General features: G+C 41.7%; 1 protein-coding gene across 15 annotated transcripts in view; it reads left to right on the top strand.

Moving 5' to 3' along the window:
- Positions 1 to 718: 718 nt before the first annotated feature.
- LOC138918383 (LHFPL tetraspan subfamily member 6 protein-like) overlaps positions 719 to 23,976 on the top strand; it is a 334,036-nt gene continuing 310,778 nt past the window's right edge. For all 15 annotated transcript variants that reach the window (XM_070239657.1, XM_070239649.1, XM_070239648.1 and 12 more), the window contains exons 1-2: positions 719 to 858; positions 2,369 to 2,942. In XM_070239657.1, coding sequence (XP_070095758.1) covers positions 2,558 to 2,942 — 385 coding nt within the window. In that variant the 5' untranslated portion in view covers positions 719 to 858; positions 2,369 to 2,557. The remainder of the gene's footprint in view (positions 859 to 2,368; positions 2,943 to 23,976) is intronic.

Consider the following 23,976-nt stretch of genomic DNA (forward strand, 5'->3'; position numbering starts at 1 on the left):
ACTGGCCTTGTTCATCTTCTTCCCAAGTGACTACATTCCAGGAGACTCCTGAAAGCTCAAAGGGGTCATTTTAGCCAGTCTTTAAGGGTCTCCTTCTATCTACATCTCCTAAATGCGGCAGGAAACTGGAGCTTAAACCCCAAACACCAGACCCAGAAAAGCAGACAGGGAACGTGTCGCATCTTCCGTGGCCCCTCGGGAGCAACCGAGAGACAAGCAACTTTCTCCCCTACTTTTCAGTCTGCCTGCCTCCTCCACTCTTTTTGAAGGAGTCTCGAGAGGAGGTCACGAAAGGGCTTGGGGCTGGAGAGCCACGAAATCTGTCCCCGGGGGCTGAGCTTGCACCCCGTCAGCAGCGGGGTGCGCCCCCTTCCCTCCCCACCCCACCCCACCCCACCCCACCCCACCCCACCCCACGGACTGGGAAGGTCGCCGGCCGCCCCGCGTCCCCGGACTGTCTGCTGTGGGTCTGCCGGCGCGAGGGGAGGGGACAGGAGAAAGAGGAGGGCTCGGCAGCGGAGGGGAGGAGGCGGTGCGTGCCTCGCCTGCCAAAGGGAGAGCCGCTCCGCTGCTTGCGAGCCGGGCGCCCGCGCGGCCACAGCGCTCCGCCCGAGCCTCGCCGGACACACGCGGGGAGCGGGGGCTCCGCTGGGCGCGCGCGGCCGGTCCTCCGCGGACTCTCCGCCTCCTGTCCGGCCCGCTCGCTCTCCCACGTCGGGCCCGGGATCGCGGCGGCTGTTAAGACAGCGGCGAAGGAAGGAGCGTCTTCTTTGCCGTGGATGTTCCGCCCGGGAAAGACAGCAAGTTGTGCGTGCGCCCCGAACTCGGGAGAGAAGGTGGCCGCCGCCCGCCGGCCATGTGAGTAAAGCGCTCGCCGCCCCGCGGGCGTGGGCTGCGCTCCTTTCTCTCCGGGCCCCCTCGTCCCCGCCGCCGGAGTTGGGCTGCTCCCGGGCTCCGGACTTCCTGAGCTTGGCTGCTCGCTGGCCTCTCGCTGCCTGCCGCGTCCGCTCTTGGCGTCTGCCTCCGGGGGGTGCTGCCTTCCCATCCTTATCCCTCCCTTCGCCAGGGGGCCGGCTGGAAAATGCCCCTCTCCATCCTTTTGGGTTGAGGGAGCATTGTGTTTTCAGGGTGCAGGGCGGGCGAGGCCACGGCAGGGGGCTGACTATGGGCTTGTCTGGGAGAGATGCCTTACCCCAGCTGGAGATGAGGGCCCTCCTACCCCGGTGCCGCCCCGCGCTCGTCTTCCCCAGTCTCATGGCCCAGACAGACCAACTTCAGCCATTAACGCTGACCGCAGTTGACAAGATTTAAAAAAAAAAAAAAAGAGGTAGCCGGAGCTCCCCCAAAGTGACATATTGGACTAGAAATAAGACGGCGGGTGGAAAGAAAACGATAGGGGCGAGGGCTGGGAAAGGGGCGAGGTGAGGGAAGAGGGAGTTTGCTGTGGACTCAGAAAGCTGGAGTTAAGAGTTCTGGGCATGCAAATGTAAGGTGCGTGGGCTCTGTGCTGCTGTATTCATTTCTTTACGGAAAGTGTGGGAAATGGTTCAGGAACTCTTTCTGAAAGGGAAGGAGGGGTGGAACCATTTGAATGACTGGGGTTCGATGTGGAATACTGGAAAGTATGGATTGCTTTTCAGATTAGACAATCTGACAATCATTCAGCAGGAGGGATGGTTCCATTAATTTTATTGGAACCACTGAATCAAAACTGCAGACAGGAGAATAAGTCATACACAGCCTTTCTTTCATTTTCACTAGAAGACAGTTAAGACCCAAGGAATTCACAAACGCTACTGAGTGAGAACTGGGAGTGCCTAATGGTTCCATCCATTCTATGAGCCTAGACACTACATAATGTTTGTTGAATTTATGGTGCTCTGCAGTTGTGAAAATGATCTTAATTATTTTGTTTGGGCTCATGCAGAGAGTTACTGCACCTAAAGGGACACAGAAAAGTTGCTGCGAATTATGAGCATGAACTTCCAAGCCAAATAAACCATGATATGGTTCATTTTATTGTAATATTCAGAATTATGTTTGCTGCCAGTAAAAATGCTACATTACCCTTAATGTGAGGATATGAAATGAATTCACTGGCATGGCAAATAAAAGTCCTGAATTTCTTTAGGTAAATAGCTGTCAGAGTTAATTTGGGAGCATTTATAGGAGATAAAGAAATGAAAAAGCTTTGAGCTAGTTTGACAAAACTTGAATTATAGAGAAGTTTATAGAATTAGTTCATCCCGCTTTTGAAGTGTTGAGGCAAGTTTGAATGTTTATTAACTGAAAGTTGTAGACCAACTGAATTGGTGTTATCACGTCTCTAAAAACATTTAACTTTTAATATTTCTTATTGTTTTACCAGGGACCATCATCCTTACTACAGAAGATGGGAACCTGATGCCCAGTGAGACTGAAGACCTGTTCCATTAATAGACACTCCCCATTACAGAACTGTGGATTACCTGTGGTTCCCTGGTGATTTCACAACTTCCCTCACTCCTGTAGTCCCAGGGCAGTCACTTTGGGTCCTCATTGCCCTATCTGGTGAAAGATGGCATCCAGCCTGACTTGTACCGGGGCGATCTGGGCTTTGCTCTCTTTTCTTTGTGCTGCCACCTCCTGCGTGGGGTTCTTCATGCCTTACTGGCTCTGGGGATCACAGCTGGGCAAGCCTGTGTCCTTCGGTACTTTCCGGAGGTGCTCATATCCTGTGCATGATGAGAGTCGGCAGATGATGGTGATGGTGGAGGAATGTGGGCGCTATGCCTCCTTCCAGGGCATCCCCAGCGCAGAATGGAGGATCTGTACCATCGTGACAGGCCTGGGTTGTGGCCTCCTCCTCCTGGTGGCTCTCACTGCCCTCATGGGTTGCTGTGTGTCAGAGCTCATCTCCAGGACTGTGGGAAGAGTGGCTGGAGGAATTCAGTTTCTGGGGGGTAAGTGACTTGCTAAACTTGAGTTGTTTACCAGAATCCCAAAGCAATATTGAAAATTATGTTCCAGTTGTCTACTGAGATTACTATACTTGACACTTGGAATGCTCGGGAGAAATAGGCACGGAATTGCTTTGGTGATAGATTGTTAAAGTCAAAGATTTTTACTGGAATTGCTTTACAACTTCAAGAACTCTTAATTCCTGCACATCCTTAGACATATATACATCATTGGCCTGCTAAGTACCACCTACGTGAGGCAGTAATATCTAGGTTGTTTATAATGTAGTAGGGGAGACAGTCTGCATTTCATAGCTTCTTGCTCTTTATGTTCAACAGTAAGCAATTAGATGATCTGTGTCTTTCTGGAATCCTCAGGTCTTTAGAGTTGAAGACTTCTTCGTAGAAAAGATTTTTGATTCAACATTGTCATCATGAGTCTTTAATACTGTTTGATGGATGAAAAATTGACCCTTGCCCAATCTTAAACTATATTTCTGAGTAAGTGGTAACTGTTTTAAAGGCGAGATCAGTTTTACATTAACAACCATGAATTTCTTTATGCTACAAAGATAGCTGTAGGCTTAATGACCTGGTTAGGATTGAAGTTCCCTCGATGGTCTTGCCGTGAAGGGAAAAAAAAGAATATTTAGCAAATGATGTGTGCTTGGCCCAAATGGACTGGGTAGTCTCACTAACACCAGGAGAGGTTTGATTTTTACTTGGGTTTCCTCCAACAAGTATTGCTTCAATATCTCTGGTCATATGGTTTTAATTATACTTTATATATTTTCCACTGCACCTTTCACCTCCATTTTTCAACCTGACGGGCTGAACTTGTCTGATTTATAATCTGCTCTGGGGAAATATGACAACCTTCATAGATAGTATAGAGTGAGGGGAAATAGGAAGCCAGGAAAACGTATAAAATATATTTGTAACTTCCTTACAAAGTAAAAGTCTGTTACTCTTCCATTTGGTGTTTTCTTACAGTCTTTTGTGACAAATCCAGAAGAAGCAAAAGAAATAAAAATGGATAGTTCTGAGATAGAGTCTACAATGTTGGAGAAACCCCAACAGATTATTTCAGAGTATTTAATATAAAACTTTCAAGTAACATTTTAAACAAGAAAATTCTTATGCTGAGAATACAAGTGGCAAAAAGTTTTGTGTTTTGAGACGAGATAGAGTTGTCTGCAGTTCTTTATTTCCTCACCGGATGTAATTTTGTTCTCATCTGTTTTTTTCCCTGTGGTTTTGCATCTCTGCCCTAGGATGCAATCTGGGGACTTAACCGTCCTCTTGTTACTGCTTCAGTGTTCGACGTCGAGTAACAGTCTTGCATGTGATATTCATACAGAAATACAGTAAAACTATTAGGACACATAAAGAGGTGGTTGTTGAAAGTTGAAATATAAATCCAGAGTTGGAAAACTTGTTGATCCTGCAGATTTTAAGAATAGATCTAATGCCAGGAGTATTTAAAATTTTTTTCTTTACGAATAAACTTGATTTGCTGTTCGTGTTTCACTTGGCTCAGGAAAAATGCTTAGGCAGTTTCTTTTTCTCCTCTTATGGTAAATGTTACTTTCCATTTTTTTCCTTCATTTTAGGGCAGGGACTGCTATTATTTCTGGCAGAACAGGAAAATGCTTACAAAGAGAAATCAGTTTTTATTGATTATCTTTAAATGTATAATGAAGGAAGGCACCAGGAAGTGAATCTGACACCCAGGAGATTTATGCTTCCCTCTGTAAGCCATGTATAGATTTTTTGGAATTATATAGAGCTAAATGTCCTACTTTATGGAAAAGTCAAGGGGAAAGACCGTTGGGGAAGTTGTATATATTTTTCAAAGGACTGTTTTGTTTTCTTTGTATATGCTTTTTGTGAACTCTGGCTTGGTAAGAACCACTGACATTAAGCTAAGGATGCAGTTTATTACTAGAGTTGGTATTCTCTCATTTCTCCTAATTATTTCTCCTATCTGTCAAAAAAAAATTCTGAATGTAAAACCTAAGAGGCTTTTTCCCATTCACACCTCTTGAAGGCACAAATAAGTAAGTACATCCCACTACCCAAGATAATAGTAAATTTTGAATAAAAAAGTAGCTTGAATTATGGAAAAGGTTTTGAAAAATCTGCCATTCATCACTATCATTATCACTATCAATTAATGGTAGATCAGTTGACAAACGCTTCAAAAAGAATTCCTCCTGTTGTTCATTCCATAATTGTTTGGATTTTATTCCTAAAAACTAAAGTGGTAAGTAAGTTTATTTTATGAGTTTTTCCTAAAATGGGTGTGTTTCATAAAAACTGCAAAATACCAAACCAGTGAGTTCTCTGAATTCCATAGTTGGCAATGCTTCAGACATGCAGTCAACATACAGACTGCTCTGCTAGAAGGCGGATTCTCTCGCTAAAAATGATCCACCCAGAAAGGTTATGTTTAGCTAAAGTTAGGGCTGCTCCAAAAACAACAGGAAGCTGGAGAATGGCAGAGTACAGAGGCATCCTGCGTAACCCTGCCTGCTGTGTCTGAGTTTGCACATATGGTATAACATCAGGCAGGGAGACCCCTGCAGGACTTTGGATCTAGTTAAAGGACAAAGTGTCAACCTTAATTTTGAATCGTCTTGCTATGCTTGGTTAGAGGTTAAAATGTCACCTGTCAACTGATAGAATAGCACAATGTGGGACTGTTGTCCATGGACGTTTGCTCCCTTCTAGGAGGAATGCTTCCAGGAATCAAGACGTTTGCATTTCCTGTGGTCACTGGCACATCAACTTTAATTGCTACCATGTCCATCTTACATTTTAAGTCACGTTTTTGTCATGATTTTTTAATTTCTTTTTTCTTTTTTTTGAGGAAGATTAGCCCTGAGCTAACATCTGCCACCAATCCTCCTCTTTTTTGCTGAGGAAGACTGGCCCTGAGCTAACATCTGTGCCCATCTTCCTCTACTTTATATGTGGCCCACCTGCCACAGCATGGCTTGCCAGGTGGTGCATACGTCCGCATCTGGGATCCAAACTGGTGAACCCTGGGCCGCCGAAGTGGAGGATGGGAACTTAACTGCTGCGGCACTGGGCGGCCCTGTCATAATTTTTAAAAACCAGTCTGTGTTGAGTTTTACCCTCAACTGAGTTTTTAAAAGGCATGTAGAAAGACTTTGAGAAAGGTAACATATAATAAAAATGTTAACATGTATGTAGTACAGTAATAGTGTTTATGAGAAAGAGGTTTTTTTTTGCTTTTTTTTTTTTTTGTGGAAGATCAGCCCTGAGCTAACATCTGCTGCCAATCCTCCTCTTTTTGCTGAGGAAGACTGGCCCTGAGCTAACATCCGTGCCCATCTTCCTCTACTTTATATGTGGGACGCCTACCACAGCATGGCTTGCCAAGCAGTGCCATGTCCACACCTGGGATCCGAACCAGCAAACCCCGGGCCGCCGAAGCAGAATGTGCGAACTCAACTGCTGCGCCACCAAGCCAGCCCCAAGAAAGAGGTTTTAATGTTGTCTGTTGAATATGAAATTATGTGCTTTTGAATACTCTTGTAGTGATTAAGTACTTTAGCAGAGTTTTAAAAGATTAATGTCAAACTTTTGATGTACGTGTTAGTAAAATGTCTTATTTACGTGCTCTGTAAGTGAAACATATAAGAGCATTGCAAAGACATATTAAATCTATCTATAAGTTCTGCCAACTGAGGCTTACGAACGTCAGGATCTGAATTTGTAGATTTCATGTTAGGAAAATGAGGGTGCTGTAAGGAGAGGGCACCAAAGAGAGTCCCCTAGTTCATTAGTTTGAACGTGAGTCACATCTATGTATAAAATGGGTGTGGAATGCTAATCAGTGGCAAACAACTACCTTTCCAGTTTAGACTGTGTTCTGTTCCAAGAAGCCAGGGGAGACCATCTCCTCAACTAATTGATAGTTAACTGCTGCTCAAGACATTAATGATGACAAATTGTTTCTTTGAGCATCCCTTTCTCTATGTGCTGGAAGCATCATTGCCTCTCCAGAGTTCCCTCACCGTAGGGTCCCACCCGGGCCTGTCTTTCATCCCTTTAGGATGAGAGCTTGGGACTCTTCTCCACTTGGTCCACTTTAACCCTGATCTGTCATATGATATGCCACATTACGCTTTCCTTCATATCCAGGCTCTCTGTCAAGTGACAGCTGAGGAGTAAGATCAATGATGTGTTGGCGTATTAAAGGGCATAGTGACTTTTTAGTGACAGTGTCTTAACTGAAAGATGTTGCCCTAATTTTCAGAAATGCGGGCATTTCTTGGGTCAGTTGGGGGAACAGGCAGTGCTCTTTTGTTCCTCTTTGAATTACACCTTGTAGAGTACGAACTACTCCTTTTCCATTCAGCTCCCTCGGACTTGTGATATCAGGTCCAGGGGAGGTGTCTTGAGTTCTGAGCCAGGGTTCTCAAATGTAAGTGTGCATCAGAATCACCTGCAGGACTTTTAAAACCGTTTTTGGAGCCCACCCAGGAATTTCTGATTTAGTAGGTTTGGTGGGGTGGGGGCTGATAATTTGCATTTCTAACAAGTTTGCGGTTGATGCTGGTTCTGAGACCACACCTTGAGAACCCTGTTCTAAGTTAACTATTTCATATTTTGAAAAATGTGACTTCGGGTAAATGGTTTACTTTCAGAACTTATACTAAGTTTAGTTGTATCATGATCTGATATAAACCTCTCCAATTGGACCATAAAACGACCCCCACCTCTGTAGTTTGGTATTGGCTGAGCACATCCTTGTTCCATCTTTTCTTGTTTTTGTCACAGAAAATTTTCCTGGAGTTCTCTCTCTTAATTTGTATTATATACTTATTACAATTATTTTTAACTTTAAACATAAAACTTCCAGTTGTTTTACCAGCAAAATGAATTTATTTGGGAATAGCCAAAGAATTGCAACTTGGGATATGCATGCTATGGTGGACCATATGCAAATCTAACAAACAAGGGAGAGGAACATTATTTTGTAGAGAAAAAGGAGGAAACTGGAAGGGGTTGTGTTGACTGAAAGTCCATTGGGGAAAAACAAGAGTTTGGGGTGGTGATAGTTTCTCCTTGGCTAGGTTGCTGGGGTAGTTGATTTCTGTTTGAGATGAAATGTACGCTTCTCCCTGTAGTTGAAGATTCTTTCTTGTTGACATCTTTTTGTCAGGGTCTGTAATTGACTGTCTTTCCTGTAATTGACCTCGAGTGGCACTATATGGGAGCTCCCCTTTCTGGCTTCCTGACTCCATTTTAAATGAGGTTTCCCTTTATTAATTTTCACATTATAATACATACATTATATAATATATTCATATATATTATATATATTCTTTCATTTACCATTGTCGTATACCAGAAACAAGATTCTGTAGTTGGAGAACTCAAAATAAGACCTTAATACGCCCTCTGTAGTTTTCATGCAGTGGATTTTCAGTAAGGAATTGCTAATTGAAAGACATGGAGACCATTCTGCAGATCACAGAGAGGAGCCAGGACAGCCCTTGGACAACTTGGTAAAGCCATGTGTATCTCGGGAAAGCAGAATGGTTACCCAGGAGGGCACTCAGGAATCAGCCAGTCTGAGCTTCTGCTGCCAGGGAGGATGGTACTTAAGTCAGCTTTGACAAAGGAGAAGCTCACCTGGTCTTAAACATCTCTAGGGAAGAAGATGATGCACTCTTGCTGACTAGTAGTACTTTCTAGGGCCACAGACCACACCTTTTATCACAATCAGATGTCCTATGTACATCTCTAATAAAGAGGAGCAAGCTTGAGATGGAAGCCTCAACAGTGCAACGGTGCAAGTGGGGCTTTGCCAGCCAGGAAGGAGTGAAAGGGAGATGCAGTGTAGACAACCCAAAGAAAAGCCATGGATAGCATCTACTCCAAGCTCTGGATTTGTTAAAGGTAGGGATGTTGACGAATTAACTGATGTTTTATAAAAACGAAAACACCAATTTTCTATGTTTGTATCTAATAATGTTTTAAAATTACATCTTCAAATAGTCATTGTTACAGCCTTAGTTTTTCAAATACTTATTTTTCCTCCAGAGGAACTTGTTTTACTAAGCCTTAGTTTGGAAAGTTGTTTTTTTTGTGTGTGGAAGACTGGCCCTGAGCGAACATCTGTTGCCAATCTTCTTCTTTTTTGCTTGAGGAAGATTGTCACTGAGCTAACAGCCATGCTGATATTCCTCTATTTTGTATGTGGGACGTCACCTCAGCATGGCTTGAGCAGTGCGTAGGTCTGCGCCCAGGATCTGAACCTGTGAACCCCGGGCTGCTGAAGCAGAGTGTGCAAACTTAACCACTACGCCACCAGGCTGGCCCCGTGGAAAGTTTTTCATTGTTTTCAGACTTTCCTATGAAGCCTCCAGGTTCTCCATATTGATAATTGACATCAGCATTCAATACAATATTCTTTTAGTTCTCTAATGGGCCTAAAAGTCACCTGAGAGTTTATTCCATGGGGAGAGTCCCGAGCCCTGTCCCAGAGAGTCTGATTCGGTGGGTGTGGGCCCAGGTGAGGCACTTTTAACAAACTCCCCAGGGATTCTAGACACGCATGATCCACAGACTGCATTTTGAGAAATGTGAACCAATTTAATTCACTTCAAACCTTACGTGTTACTGGAATGGGGGCATAGACTTATACCAAGTGTTAAGCTAATTATGGGTTATCAATCTCTTTCCATCCATAGTTGTTATTTTGGGGACCATGTGATATAAGCAGCAAATATCAGAATTAGTGTAGGAACAGAGCAGTTTATAACTGTGTTCTCCTTTTATTATTTTACTGACCTTACGTGTTACTGGTGATGGTCACACCTGTGTATAGACTCAGAAAGCAGAACTAAATCTTTTCCATGCTATGCTTGAATGATGACTCTATTTCAATTTGTGACTCCAGCTGCAGATCACAAACACGCTATCATTCCCAGTGCTTGTTTTGCATCCCTCACCCTGTGGCAGTGTGCTGCTGCCAGTCCACGTTAGTTAGGATACGCTCAAATCCCCGTATTCTGTCCTGCCAGGTGTACTCAGTTTTTCCCTGTTTTGAGTTACTGGTTTTTACTTCCTGAGATTGTATCTCTGGAGTCAAAAATAATAATGATAGTATTTCTTAAAATGGTGAAGTAAAGAGTTATCCATTGCTCTTGGGCCTGTCACGTTAGCAACTACGCAAGATGTTTTGTCTAGAATTATTTAGATTGTTCTTTTTGACATGGTCCACATCTTCACTTACTTTGCCTGGAGTAGAGTCTTTCTAAGAGAGTGATTTGATTTTAACGTAACTTCCCTTTGTTACCACCAGCTGACACACCTGTAGCCAGATACTACTGAGGCCAGGGTCAGTGTGGGTTAGTTAGCCTCGCCAACACAGACTGCAAATTGATTAGCTGTCTTGTAAAAACGTGTTGTTATTTACAAAGAAAACCAACTGAGGAATGTGAATTCTTAACTATTCCTGTTTAAAAACCTCAAAATGCACACTCAAGAGAGCTTTACATCGTTCTCTACAGGATCACAAGATGCATAAAATTTGCGCTCCGCACAAAGTCATCATTGTTACACTGTTAGTACTTGAACTCTCCAGCTACCTCCAAGTGGGCAAGGGTGTCTTATGTGTGTGTTGGTTATAATTAGAAGGAATAACAGCATTAAGTTCAAAACTTTTATTGTTTGACGTCATTAAAATTCATCTTTTTCCTCTTAAGTCATCACTCTCAAGTGTGTTCTGAGGAACTCTGATTCCTGGGTGTACCAGCAGGTGTTAACAGGAAAAGTGAAAGTTTTGGGAACAAGTAAACTTGAGAAACACTTGGTTATGGAAAGTTAATAGATTTCCTTACAGCAGAACTCACAGAGCCTTTAGTATGTTGATACGTATAACCAGTCTCCTAAGGGGAATGGGGAAAGTATAGTATTAAGTGCAGAATTAAGTGTTTTCCTAATATATTTGTGTCCAGCACCCAGAATGGATGGGTGATCTGTGGAACGTAGTCAGTTCTCATTTCCCCCAGTGAGGCAGATAATTTATTCTTTTTTATAGTTGAGAATACTGAATTTTAGAGGACACCCAAAGTCATCCCATTAGTTATCCATTGAGCTGTTTATGCTATCCCCATGATATTAAAGTGTTAATTGAAATTCTACCTTGTATTATATATAGAATTCAGAATTTCTGACCATGATCGATAATAAGTCTCTTAATATGGATAGATATTTTTATTGTTTCTTTGGTCCTTAGTTTATGCTTATAGTAGGATAGAACCACTTGTAGTGTTATGATATAGCAACCTTTTGCCATTTCTTAAAAAATACGTTACAGGTTAATGTTAATAAGGTAGTATGTAGTAGAGAGACCATTAGGGGAAAATGCCAAAAGCAAACATTCTGTCTTTTAAAAATTATTTAACAGAAGAACTTGATCTCTCGTGATTGCATGCTGGCGAAGTTTTCCAGTGTAGGTATTCCATTGTTAGAAGGCCTTGTGATGATTCTTTGTTAGGGCTGAAGATAATGCTAATTCCAGAGGACATACTTAAGTAACAAAGCCAAGGAGCTCGTGTCTCTCTTCAGAAATGAAGGATAAGGTTCTACTTTTTCAATCTTGATCAATAAAATGTTATGATAGAAACAAATGGAGTTCTGGCTAGGTTGCGCTAACAGAGTCCAGGGGTTTCCCAGGGCTTTGGAATGTTCGCTGTTAGAAGCTCAGGAGCTTGGATTCAACACTGTCCCGGTTCTGGCGCATTGATATTGTTGACTAATGATTGTGTTGCGGGGGAGCCAATCCCTTGTTTTCTTTATATGGTAGATGTCATACCAGTTAGTTATTTACTCTTAGAATTTATGAAGCTCTAATTGTAATGGAAGCTCCAGAACTGACCTGCTTATAACTTCAGTAATTAATTTACCGTTGCGTATTTTCAGTAATCAGACAACACTAGATACCTTGATGTACTAAAACATGTGCAGATCTTCCCCGATGTACGATGGGGTTACACCCCAATAAACCCATCTTAACTTGAAAATTTGGTTAAGTCAAAAATGCGTTTAATACATCTAACCTACCGAGCATCATAACTTAGCCTAGCCTGCCTTAAATGTGCTCAGAACAATTACATTGGCCTATAGTTGGGCAAAGTCATCTAACACAAAGCGTATTTTATGATAAAGTGTTGAATATCTCATGTAATTTATTGAATACTGTACTGAAGGTGAAAAATAGAATGATGCTATGGATACAGAATGGCTGTAAGTGTATCTGTGGCTGACTGGGAGGTGTGGCTCGCCGCCATTGCCCAACATCAGGAGAGAGGATCGTACTGCATATTACTAGCCCAGGGAAAGATCAAAACTCAAAATTCGAAGTACAGCTTCTACTGCCTGTCACTTTTGCACCATGGTAAAGTCAAAAAATCGTTAAGTTGAACTATCTTAAATTAGGACCAACTGTATAAAAATACTCTCAGATCAAAAGGAAGTTCCATTTTATTGTTCTCTATTTCTCTTGTATGTCTTACCTCTTCAAATAGAGCAGGAGCTAAGGTTTATATTTTTCTTCCAGCCCTACAGTGATTAGAATAGTAAATGACATCTTATAGATTCAATTAATACATGATGTATTGTTTAGTTTTAACTATGTATTAGCAACATTTTAAACTGTGAGGTGTGCCCTTGTTCCTCTCTACTTCACAGGAATATTTCAAAGGCAAAATAAAATAATGCCACAAATGTGAAGACATTTAAATTAATGCCCCCTTAACTCCTGTCCCTGCATAATGTTAGTCCTTTGAAAAAAAGTGTTCTGTAGTCATGTATGTTGAAATGATACTGCCTAATACTACCTCTCTCTTCAAGCACGTTTTAAAAGCTCTGAATGAGCTTTATTTATTTTCTGCAATAAAGAAACCAGCTGCTATGGTCTGAATATTGATGTCCTTCTGCAAATTCATTTGTTGAAATCCTGATGCCCAATGTGATGGTATTGGGAGGTGGGGCCTTTGGGAGATGATTGGGTCATGAGGGTGGAGCCCTCATGAATGAGATTAATGCTGTTTTAAAAGGAGTCCCAGAGAGCTTCCTTGCTCCTTCTACAATGTGAGGCTACAAGGAGAAGTCTGCCACCCAGCTGGCATCCATCCCTGACTTCCAGCCTCCAGAAACGGTAAGAAATAAATTTCTGTTGTCCATAAGCCACTCAGTCTGTGGCATTTTGTCATAGGAGCCCGAATGGACTAAGACACCAGCTTAACTTTGTTGAACACTGTGTTTCACAAACTTATTTGGGAATGGCAGAGTGCTATTTACCTGTAATAGGCATTAACATCTCTTTGAATTAATGACCAGCAGAGCAAACTTTGGGAAATGCTGAGTTAAAGTATGTTGTAAATCCAGGGGATTAGTGTTTACAGGAATTTAACAGTATTTGTTGAATGCCTCCTATACGTCAAATACCCTGGTAGGTGTTGGGATGCAAATTGAGATAAGGTGCCTGGAATTGAGGAGCTCACAGTCTTATGGAGAAAGCCAACATGTGAGGTGTAATTACAATGCAAAGGACTCATGATAGATAACACACACTTGCGTGTTTTGCCGCAGAGAGTCATCAGCTGGCAAGGCTCACTCGGCAGCCAAGTAAAGTGCTCAGCAGCCTCACATAGTGTGCCAGTCATTTTCCATTCTGCCCTCCTCCTGCTTGGCTGTGTATCACAGGAGATTACATTTCCCAGAAGCCTTGACACTTGGCATCTAGGTAGGTTCAGCCAGCGGGAGGCACTTTTGCAAGACAGGAGGCAGAGAGAAGCCAGTGTATTTCTCCCTCTCTAGCTCCTCCTTGGGTGATATCTCTGGAAGCAGTTGTCTCTTCTGGAAAGCCCTGCCCTTCATGGTCCCAGCTCCTGTCAGGAAGCCAGCGTCACGAGGATACCCTAGTTAGACATCTCAGTTCTTCTAGTCATTGGTAACACCATCTTCTCCCAGTATCACTCCAGTCTAATGGATGAGAACAGTTGCCAATTTCTGGGTCACCTCTTTAAGTCTTGTTTGGCTTTTTAGCTCTTCCATCATGTGTGTAACCAATTTCCTGTGTTAAATTAACTTCTCTGCATTTGAAATACCTAGGATGGTTTCTGCTTCCCTGGATAAAATGTAATACATAATTCAAATTCCTACTTCAGCCAAGTGGTGGATTTTGTCATACCATGAACTTTTGTGAGTTTTGGTGAATAGACAAAAATCACAAGTGTTTAATCTAGGAATACCCAGAGTCCATTAAAGTGTGAACAAAATGCTGTAGGAGCACAGGAGAGGGAGTGACCTGTCTGGAGGGATCTGCGAAGGCTTCATAGCAGAGGTGCTAATTAAACTAGGTCTGAAGAATGAGCAGAAGACCCTGGGCCTTGGGGCAGAGGGTATGTCAAGTTCTCAAAGCCAAGGAGTTGTAAAAAGATCTGAGGTGAGTTCGGGGAATGGCAAAATACTATAAGGTATGAGGCGAGGGTGACGTGACACACGATAAAATGGGGAGGACATAGGAATCAGGTTGTGAAGGGCTCTGTTTATAGTCCATACTCAGGATTCTATACTTATTTAAACTAGAGCTTTTGAGTGGTTATAGGTAAAATTGACTTACAAACCATATAACCTAGTAACAATGAGGAGTAAAGATTGATTTGGGGAGCAACCAAAACCAGGAAAGGTAGTGAGAGGCCTGTTATACCTGTCTCAGCCAGAGATGGTGAGAAAATCATTGGAACTGTGGGAATAAAGAGAAAAGGAGTTTGAAGACGTTTCTGAGGTAGAGGCACACCAGTCTTACTGCTCCTATTTTTAGAAGAATAGATGAGTAAATGAATGAATAGCTCAGTAATTTTATGTATCTGTTTATATAAGAAACCAGACATTTTCCTTTTTTTCCTTCTAGTCCCTCAGAAAATTACAAACAAAACAAAACAAGAAAATATGACTTAAATTACAGCAGCTCTGTTTTTGATTATAGAGTGAGACATTTTAAAAAGTAATAAGTAATGTTGTTACCATGGTGTGTAGATATAACTTACTGTACAATTTTACCATGTGGATATCTCTGATTTTAGAATTGTTAGCATATTCGTCTGTGTGAAAGTGAGAGCGCCTGACTGCTCAGCACACCCGGGGGCTTCTCAGAGGAGCATTTGGATGACAGCTCAAGTAGCTGTCAGACTCATTGAACTTCACTGGCTTCTCACAAGCAGACATTTTCTTTTTCTCTCCCTAAAAGTGCAGGAAATAATGTGTGTAAATATGTAAACAATAAGTAGATGTAAGATTGAATTTATACATCTTATTTTCATGAAAAATTTTGACATTTTTAGTTATACTTTTATTTATAAAGAAATGAATGTTGTTATCAACATGTTTATAGTTGGAAATTGCTGTTACCTGTAGTAAATGCATCTTTTAGTTTGGAAACCTAGTAGAGTGCTGTCATAGTGTGTGTTAGTCATGTTACAGCTGCATATTAAGGGAAAGCAAGAAGGGAAACTAGTTATCCTCTGATTATTATTGATGAGTTAGTGTTATGTCCCATGAGCCAACTGCATTGAAGGCCATGAATCACAAAATGTACTTGTGTCACCCCAGTGTAATTTATGGTTCCCATATATTTGTCACATCAAATTTTTGAGAAAAAGTAATGCGCCTTTGAGCTCTAAACTAGTATGATTCTGTGGTTAAATCTAATCCTCTTTTGATATAGTGCTCCTTGGTGAGAGTCACTATATGAGGCATAACGTTCTTAGCTGCTTCCATTTATCTCTACCACTAAGCTCCTGCATCTACAAAAACACACACATGCCCCTAAAATTGTCTTATGATGAGATTACCCAGATTGTCCTCTCAGCAATCTACTAACATTCCTCCCATTTCGTAGCAGATTGCAGTTGATGATGTTGGGTGGGATGAGCACACACAGGAAGTACTGGCTTCCCTACAGGACCTTGGCATTCCAGCATACATGTGGCTGGAAAGGGGGAACATAGGTAAAGGATCAAAGTCGGAATAGCTTTTTCTCAGTCCTGGCTACCGTTGGCTCCCCGTAACAATCTAAGCTCCCATATCATTTCTCTTCCCGTACTATGTGTGTACAGTTGTCTTGGATGCAAATATAAAAGTTTCCTTGTTCTCTTCATGTCTAGAAGGGAACTACAATGGACTCAGTATTTTCTACAATTTGGTGTATGGTGCATCATTTCTGTTGCTGTTTGCTTATTTTTCTCATTTGGGGTTGCATTACCTCGTCTAAATGGAAAATTGTAATCCTTAGGTATTAAGGAAATTCCTTTATAGTCCCTTTAGTCACTTCTGAGTAAGTAAGAAATAATTCTCCTAATAGTATTCCGAGGAAGAACATAAATTTCAACTTTAAGAGAAGTTGCCCCAGTGCTTACAAGGCTTGAAAGTGTTGACATACTAGATGCAACTACATTAAGAAAAATGTACTGTACAGTGGTACTTTTTTTCCAGTCATTTATTCAACAAATGATTTTTAAGTGCCTGCTATGTGTCAGCTTCTGTTCTAGGCAATGGAGATACAATGCTGATCGGAAAGGTATAGTTCTTGTCTGCCTAGAATTTTAGTAAGAGAAACGAACGTTGATCAAATACTCCCCAAGGTGAATGTGAAATTACAAACGTGATAAATGTTAGGAAGAAGAGGTGCATCCTGGGCAATTGTGATCTAGGTAGGGGATGCTAAGGAAGGCTTTCCTGAGGACATCAGGTTTGAGTGGAGACCTGAAGTTGGGGGGGTACAGGGTAGGGGAGAGCATCCCAGGGAGGGAACAGCAGGGACAGAGCACTCAGAGTGAGCGAGCAGGTTGCCTTTGAGGTGAACTAGAGCAGAAAGCATGAGGGAGGATGAGTAGACGAGGCTGGAGAGGCAGGCAGAAGCCAGAGGGATTCGTGTTAAGATTTTGGTTAGGAGACTTGAGAAGTTTGAAGCCAATGAAGAGATGAAGAGGTGCTGCTTGTCCCTGTACCTGCTGACACGAAAAGTTTGTTCATTTAAGGCAGGTTGTTGAAGAGTTAAGTTGAGAGGTAGTTGGCTGGAAGGCACCTGGATTCTTTCGCTTATACCAGTCCTTTTGAGGTAGAGGTAATGATTGTTATATTTGAAAAGATAAAAAGTCAGTGTGAACTTTCAATATATTGTTTGAATGGGTAAGTTAAATAACACTGATATCTAGGTATTTGGTTACAGGGTGCAACTCTTAAAATTTTGCACCCCGTACTTTTCTTTTACCAAGTTTCGCAGACTTGTGATTACTTAATTTTGCAGTTATATGTATAATGGCTTTCTTCTCTTATTGGTATATCACCCTCAGGGCAGAGGCCTCCTCTGTTGTATTCACCATGCTATTCCCAGAGCCTAGCAAAGGGCCTGGGAAAGAATAGGCAATAATAATTTTCTCTCTGCCTGATACTTGATAATAAGGTCTCTTTGGAAAGCTATTATATGTGTGTTTTCAATCCAGTTCAATTTTGCAGCTGTTGATTAAAGTTATATTTTGCAAAATGGTAGATGTTAGGCCTGGTGTTGAATACTGACTTGAATATGAGAGTGTCTGCCTTCAAGAGGCTCAGACTCTAGGATGAGGAATTGCAGAGACAAGTGGGATGCAAGTGCTAAGAGGGTTCAGAGAGATGTTATTTGGTTGATGTCCTCAAGATCTCGTGAGATATATGTACTGAGTAGGCTGTGGAACAGGTCAGCTTCTGCCAGCCTTACCCAAACTCCTTAGCCTTTCTCATGAGTCTTCAGCATTGCCCAATGAAAAAACAAAAAGGGCCAAGCATGGGTATACCAGGAGTTTGGGATGTTTTGCTACTGATCAAATTCCTTTGTGAAATGCTTTTCCATTCGTTCGGGGTTAGACTAGGTAGCCACATAATCATTGAATTGCAACCTTCTCTCCTACCCTGCTTTACAGAATCGACTCTGTCTTTATTTCCTTGTATTCCCAACCCTCCCAGTCCCCCACTAAGATGAAAGTCCCACCAGACTGTTCTTCACTTGGTTAGGTCTTGCTGCCCACTCCCTAGAGATCTACACAGTGAGACTCTGGGAAATGTCAGAGTCAAAGAGAGATCTCAAAAATGGCATGAAAATGCAATCAACGTGACCTGGCAACTGATTGCGTTTGGTGAGAGTGAGCTCTCTGTGTTCACATCGGTGTCCCTCCTTGAATGAGGCTGCCGTTATGAAGAGTGGGATGTCTGAAGGAGGCGTGGTTGTGAGGCAAGATGATGAGTTCAGTTCTGGACAGTTTGTGGTTCAGGTTCTGGTTGGACTTCAAGGTGGAAGGTCAAGTGGGTAGCTGGAAACATGGGCAAAGAGCTCGTGAGAAAGATCAGGGTTAAATATATAGGTTTATAAAAATAGTGTCTTTGAAAACCCTCATGTAAGAGAGTATTACTTCATTTGTTCTTAAAAAGACATAGCTTTAAGTCCTGACATTTTCTTTTACTATTTGGCTCTCATGGTTGGATTGCAAGCTCCTAGCTATGTCTAACTTGACCTTCAGCTCTAAGCCTCTCCTTGGATAGCGCCAACTGCTTAATAGCCACTTGACTGGTGGACCAGGATTACAGAGAAGTTTGCACTTTGTAGGAACAGATTTTATTTTTCTGGAATAGATTGCAAGAAAAATCAAGGTAGGAAAAGAAATCATTCTGCATGATGTTCACTAACACAAAGGTACCTTGTGGAAAGAAGATTCTAGAAATGACCATGTAGTGAAAAAGCAGAGGTGTGAAGGATGAATATTTTAACCTGTCTGTCTCTCTCTGTTTTTTTCTGGTCTCCTGCTTAAAGATGGCATTCTATTTTGATCACCTAGGGAAAGAAAGTGAGTTCGTTTATCTCATCCACCCACTGGTGGCTATCCTGATTATAGCCTCCTGGTAGGCACTATTTAAAATTCAATTTGGCTGCCTCTGCCCTTGGTGCTCAGTAGGTTTCATTAAATTACACAGCAGTGAGCTTTTCTTCTCTGTGTGGCACCTTTTTATGTACATTTGACTTCAGTGTAATTTCAGACACTTGTGCATTGTGTGGAGTGGTTTTACCGTAATAATCTTGCAGTCCAGTTAGAGCAGATCTGGAAATCTGAATCTGATGAGATTTTAAGATGGTGGAAAATATTGGACGAAGGAAGTATTTTTATTTCTCTGTACTCTCCCTATTTAGCTTGTTAGGCTTCTAAATTGTGGCAGATTGTTTTTGTAACATTACTTACAGCATCAGCTTAGGATAACAACAGTTTTTCCCACATGGGATGCTTCAGAGTTTTACATGCAATCAGATCCTAGAAAAAACCATTTCTGTAAGACTGTAAGTAAAATGAAGTGTTAGTACTTTTTTCCTGTATTAGCAAATCTTCAAGTACTGCCTTTGTTCACGTGTTCACATTATTCTGCGGCCGCATGTTGTCATGTAAAGCAAGTGAACACAGGATCTGGACAGACATGGCTGAATTCTGCCACTGGTCTGCCTCATGGCCCCGGGCAAGTTACTGATGCTCCGCCTCAGTTCCTTCACCTAATACTACTAGTAATACTAACTCATTGGGTTTTCATGCAGTTTAAATATATGTAAGTCATGTAATCTCAGGCCTGGTACAGTAAATTGCCAATAAATGGTGACTATTACTCGTAGTTCATTTGGCTTCAAATACAGTTAGTGCCCCTCATTCTTTACTCAGATATTTATTGGATCTTCCTCTGTGCTAAGCAACATTCTAGATATTGGGGGTAAAGTAGTGAATAGAAGCCGACTAAGAAAGAACCATAGGGAAAGAACCATAAATAAAGAACTTCATTGGGTTATACTTTCGTCTACTTTTAGTGTGCTCTTGCTCCCCATGGCATTCCCCCAACCAATTTTTGAACTAGTAATATTCTTATCTGCAGGTGACTTATTATGAGGACCTAGTAAAAGCATTTTGTTACTAGCTGTATGTGACCTCCACAGATCATAGTTTGAGATGCAACATAGGTGTACATAGATATAGATATATATACAATATCTGTATAGATACTCTCAAAGTCTAGACAAGTGAGTTTCTTTAGCATATGGCCCCATGTTGTGGGTTTTCTCTGTAATGATGGTATTTTTTTAAAAACATATCATCTGTAGGTTCTGTGAGGTCTTTCCTTAAACCTTCCATCTCTCCTCCAATACACTCCCATGTATTTGTAGCCTAATTACTCCTTGTCCATATTTTAACCCTTTTGAATAACCACAAAGACCAATTGAGAGTAAATTCAACTTCCAAAGAACTCAACTTGGAGAGAGCTCCAAGTCAACTAAGATCAGCTATTTTTAATACAGCGTTTTATAAGGCACCAAACACTTTTGTACACATTTTCTCCTTTAATCTTAAGATCCTGCTGCAGCTCTGTGCTTGAAACTGTGGGAGGTGCTATGGGAAATGAAAGAAGTAAATATAATACAGGGCTGTGACCTCGAGGAGTTTACAAATTCATGGCTTTGGTCACTAGACTCTTTCCCTCTGAAAGAGGTCATTGTTATTCTACCCACAGCAAGCTGCAGAATTGTGTTATATAGCTCAATCATTATTTTATCTTGACAAAATGAACCATGCCAGTGATGTTTGCAGGTGTATGCTGAAGTGATATTCTCTAAGATTAGAGCTCAATTCAGGGGTTTTGGAGCTTTCATTTCTGATCCTCTGGGGAATTGAACAAAATAAAAAGAAAGTAATATCTTTGATGGTTGTGTCTAATTCTTTAAAAACTGTACCAAATATATTGTAGGAGACAGATAAAAAGTACTTTGAAATTGAAGATAGAGGAAGGATAGAAGAATGTGCTGTAAAGGTGTGAATTATTTTGATATTAGAGGCTGAATCCCATAGAATGATGATAAATTTTACTGTCTTGAATATCTTATGAGATAGTTAACGTAATGTGTAACTATGTCTAATTGGAACATGCTACTACAACGGTCATGATCTCTGTGTGACCATTTAAGATGCCACCTGACATTCAATATTGTTCTCACTGAGTGTCATGGTATACTCTCACATTTGTTTCAAAGGGCTCAGAAGACCTGTGCTAGACCTGTGCCGTCACTGGCCTCCACTCCCTTCCTGCACGCCTGACTCCCTCCTGTCCATCTGCGGGTTGCTTCCAGAGTAAGCTTCTTGGCTGTGATCATGGCCCTTCATGCTCTTAGTACCTCGCTTGCTCCCTTTAGGATGAGGATCTTCCACAGTGTGCCCCCAGGCTTCATTTGTCACACTATCATCCACTGACATCCTTTCTGTGCGTTCCATTTTGGCCAAACTGAATTTTATGATGTTTCTTGTGCACTCTCTGCATAGTCCCACTCTGGAGCCTTTGCTGACACTGTTGCCTTCACCTTTTTCTTCTCCTTTTCACAGGCCTAAATTCTTGTCTTTCAAGGCCACATCTGAATGTTGACTTCTCCATAAAGTCTTCTCTGATTACACAGCTTGAAGGAATGCTGCCTTTTTTGAGTTTCCTTAGAACTTGTTCAACATTTTTCTTTGCTGGGGGGGACACCAAGGGGAAGCACTATCTACCATGTGTGATTGTCCGTCCCCTGCTGTAATGTCTCAGCACACTCTGTACTTACCACAATTTTCACTTTCGCTTGACTGATGATTTGCTTAAAATGATTCTGGAAATTATTAAATCCAGGTATTTGATTTGATTGCTGACCTGAGCATGATCCTAATCTGGGGTCTATGACGTGCTTGGCCTGTGTTCTCCATGTAACACTAAATTCCCCCCCTTTCTTTTGGCTAGGCCACTCCTTGTGTCCAGGACTGTCACCCTCATAGTAAAATACAGATTCTGTGGAATTTTCTGTTTTGGATGCCAATAGCCCTATGTTTAAAAGAAAGATATTTTTAAATGTAAATCTTTCTCATCAAGTTAATTTCAAAAGATGATCTTATTTTAACCATTTTAGTTACATTCAAACTGCAGTGAAAACAGCAGTGAAATAGTCATCAATTGAAGATGTTACTGTGAGACAGCTCACAGCTATTACTTCGTGTTGGTTTAGTCATTTTTGTCAGAGGTCTTTAGCAGGGTGCTTTGGTCCTGTCACTCCGTGATGATTGATTCAGCCATTTACTGTAGAAAAAAACTAACTTGGTTGCTCCTCTCCTGAAAAGGAGAAAGAGAATTGTCAGTGATATGGGTTGAGACTGAGAAACCTTCTCTTCAGTTCAGTCTTTGTGGATGGAGAGCATGTCTTTTCTGGCAAACTGCCGGGACATCCTGGCTTCTGTGTTCCCAACATTTCTATTTCAAAATATTAGCAAATCTGGCGTCAATATTGGGGTTATTGGAAGGAGACCCATAAGTCATCAATTAATGTGGATACCATGAGGTTCATTAGGGCCGCCACAGCAGACTACCCCTGGTGGGTGATCATGATTCAGCTCGGGGGGGGCGGGGGGTGCGTGGAACCTGGCACTTTTGAGATAAGTGGAGCACTTGAGTGTGTGTGCATTGACTTTCATTCCCTTCACTTGTACTTGGAAGCACTTGTGCTCCTTTCCGAAATGCTAACCTTTCCACATTTATAAAATGATTTCCCAAAACTGCGAACTACAGTTGGCCCTCGAGTGTTGGCTACTTCTGTTCTGCTTGGAGGAGCTCTGCCTTGTTCCTCAGTGTGGAGCACGGAGGAGAGAAGGGGAAGGTGCTTCGGAAGACCAAGAGGATCAGCCAAGCTGGATGTATTTGTTCAATTTAGCAATGTGTCCTTTTTAACTGTCATGTGGAATTTTTGCTCAAGTTCTAAAGGTCAGTTTAGCACTTAAGTATTTTTCTTATATAAATGTTATCATTGTTTTCCTGTTTTGTTTTTTCTTTAGCCTATTAACTCCATGAGGATAATGAATATGTCAGTCAATTATTAGAGTTTCTCACATTTTAGCACACAGTAGGTCTCAACAAATAGCCATTGAATGAATGATTGAATGAATTATATTCTGTTAGGAGGTAAGAACATTAGATTGATAATGTTCACACCTCTCATGCAGGACTGGTGACATAATTTGTGTGGCTCAGTGCTAAATGAAAATGCAGAGGGGCCAGCCCAGTGGTGCAGCAGTTAAGTTCGCATGTTCCATTTCCGCGGCCCAGGGTTCACTGATTCAGATCCCGAGTGCAGACCTACACACTGCCCGTCAAACCACGCTGTGGCAGGTGTTCCACATATAAAGTAGAGGAAGATGGACATGGATGTTCGCTCAGGGCCAGTCTTCCTCAGCAAAAAAGAGGAGGATTGGTGGCAGATGTTAGCTCAGGGCTAATCTTCCTCAAAAAAAAAAAAAAGAGAAAGAGAAAGAAAATGCAGAGCCCCTTATTCAAACATTATTAAGACTTTCAAGATGGTGCCAGTGGAGTATTGAGACCAGGTGTGGCTCTATGCAGTTGTACAGGTCACACGTCATGAGGCCACCCTGCTCTAATGAGGAGGAAAGAAGCCAGAGGTTTGAATGCCCATCCTTCTTGCTTTTGCTTGTGAATTAAACATATTTTATTCTTTTGTTTCTCGTTAATAGCGTGAATGCTTTGCTTCTTGGATTCCTAATGAAATAGGGAGAACAAGTACTTAATAGTAGTACCCGTCACCCCACAAATTTCAACTAATGTTGAATTTACCGTCTTTGAAGTCAGGCTGTGCCAGTTTTCTTAGCATAAAATTTAGCACAGTAAGCTCCAGCAACCTGAGCAATCTTTTCTCATCCACAGTGCTAGTATTTTACTGACGCTAACTGTGTTGCACTAGTAAATCATTTTGACCCAAATCTAGTCTGTTTGAACTCTGGTAAAATGATTATAAATTAAAGCAGTGAAAAATGAGCTAATTTCCTCTTTAGCTTTGGAGACATAGGAACAAGTTCAAAATGGGACTGCCAAAGACTCACTGGTCCCAGGAAGAGGTGAGAGA

This window comes from Equus caballus, chromosome 17 (genome assembly GCF_041296265.1).
Source record: "Equus caballus isolate H_3958 breed thoroughbred chromosome 17, TB-T2T, whole genome shotgun sequence".
NCBI classification, from domain to species: domain Eukaryota; kingdom Metazoa; phylum Chordata; class Mammalia; order Perissodactyla; family Equidae; genus Equus; species Equus caballus.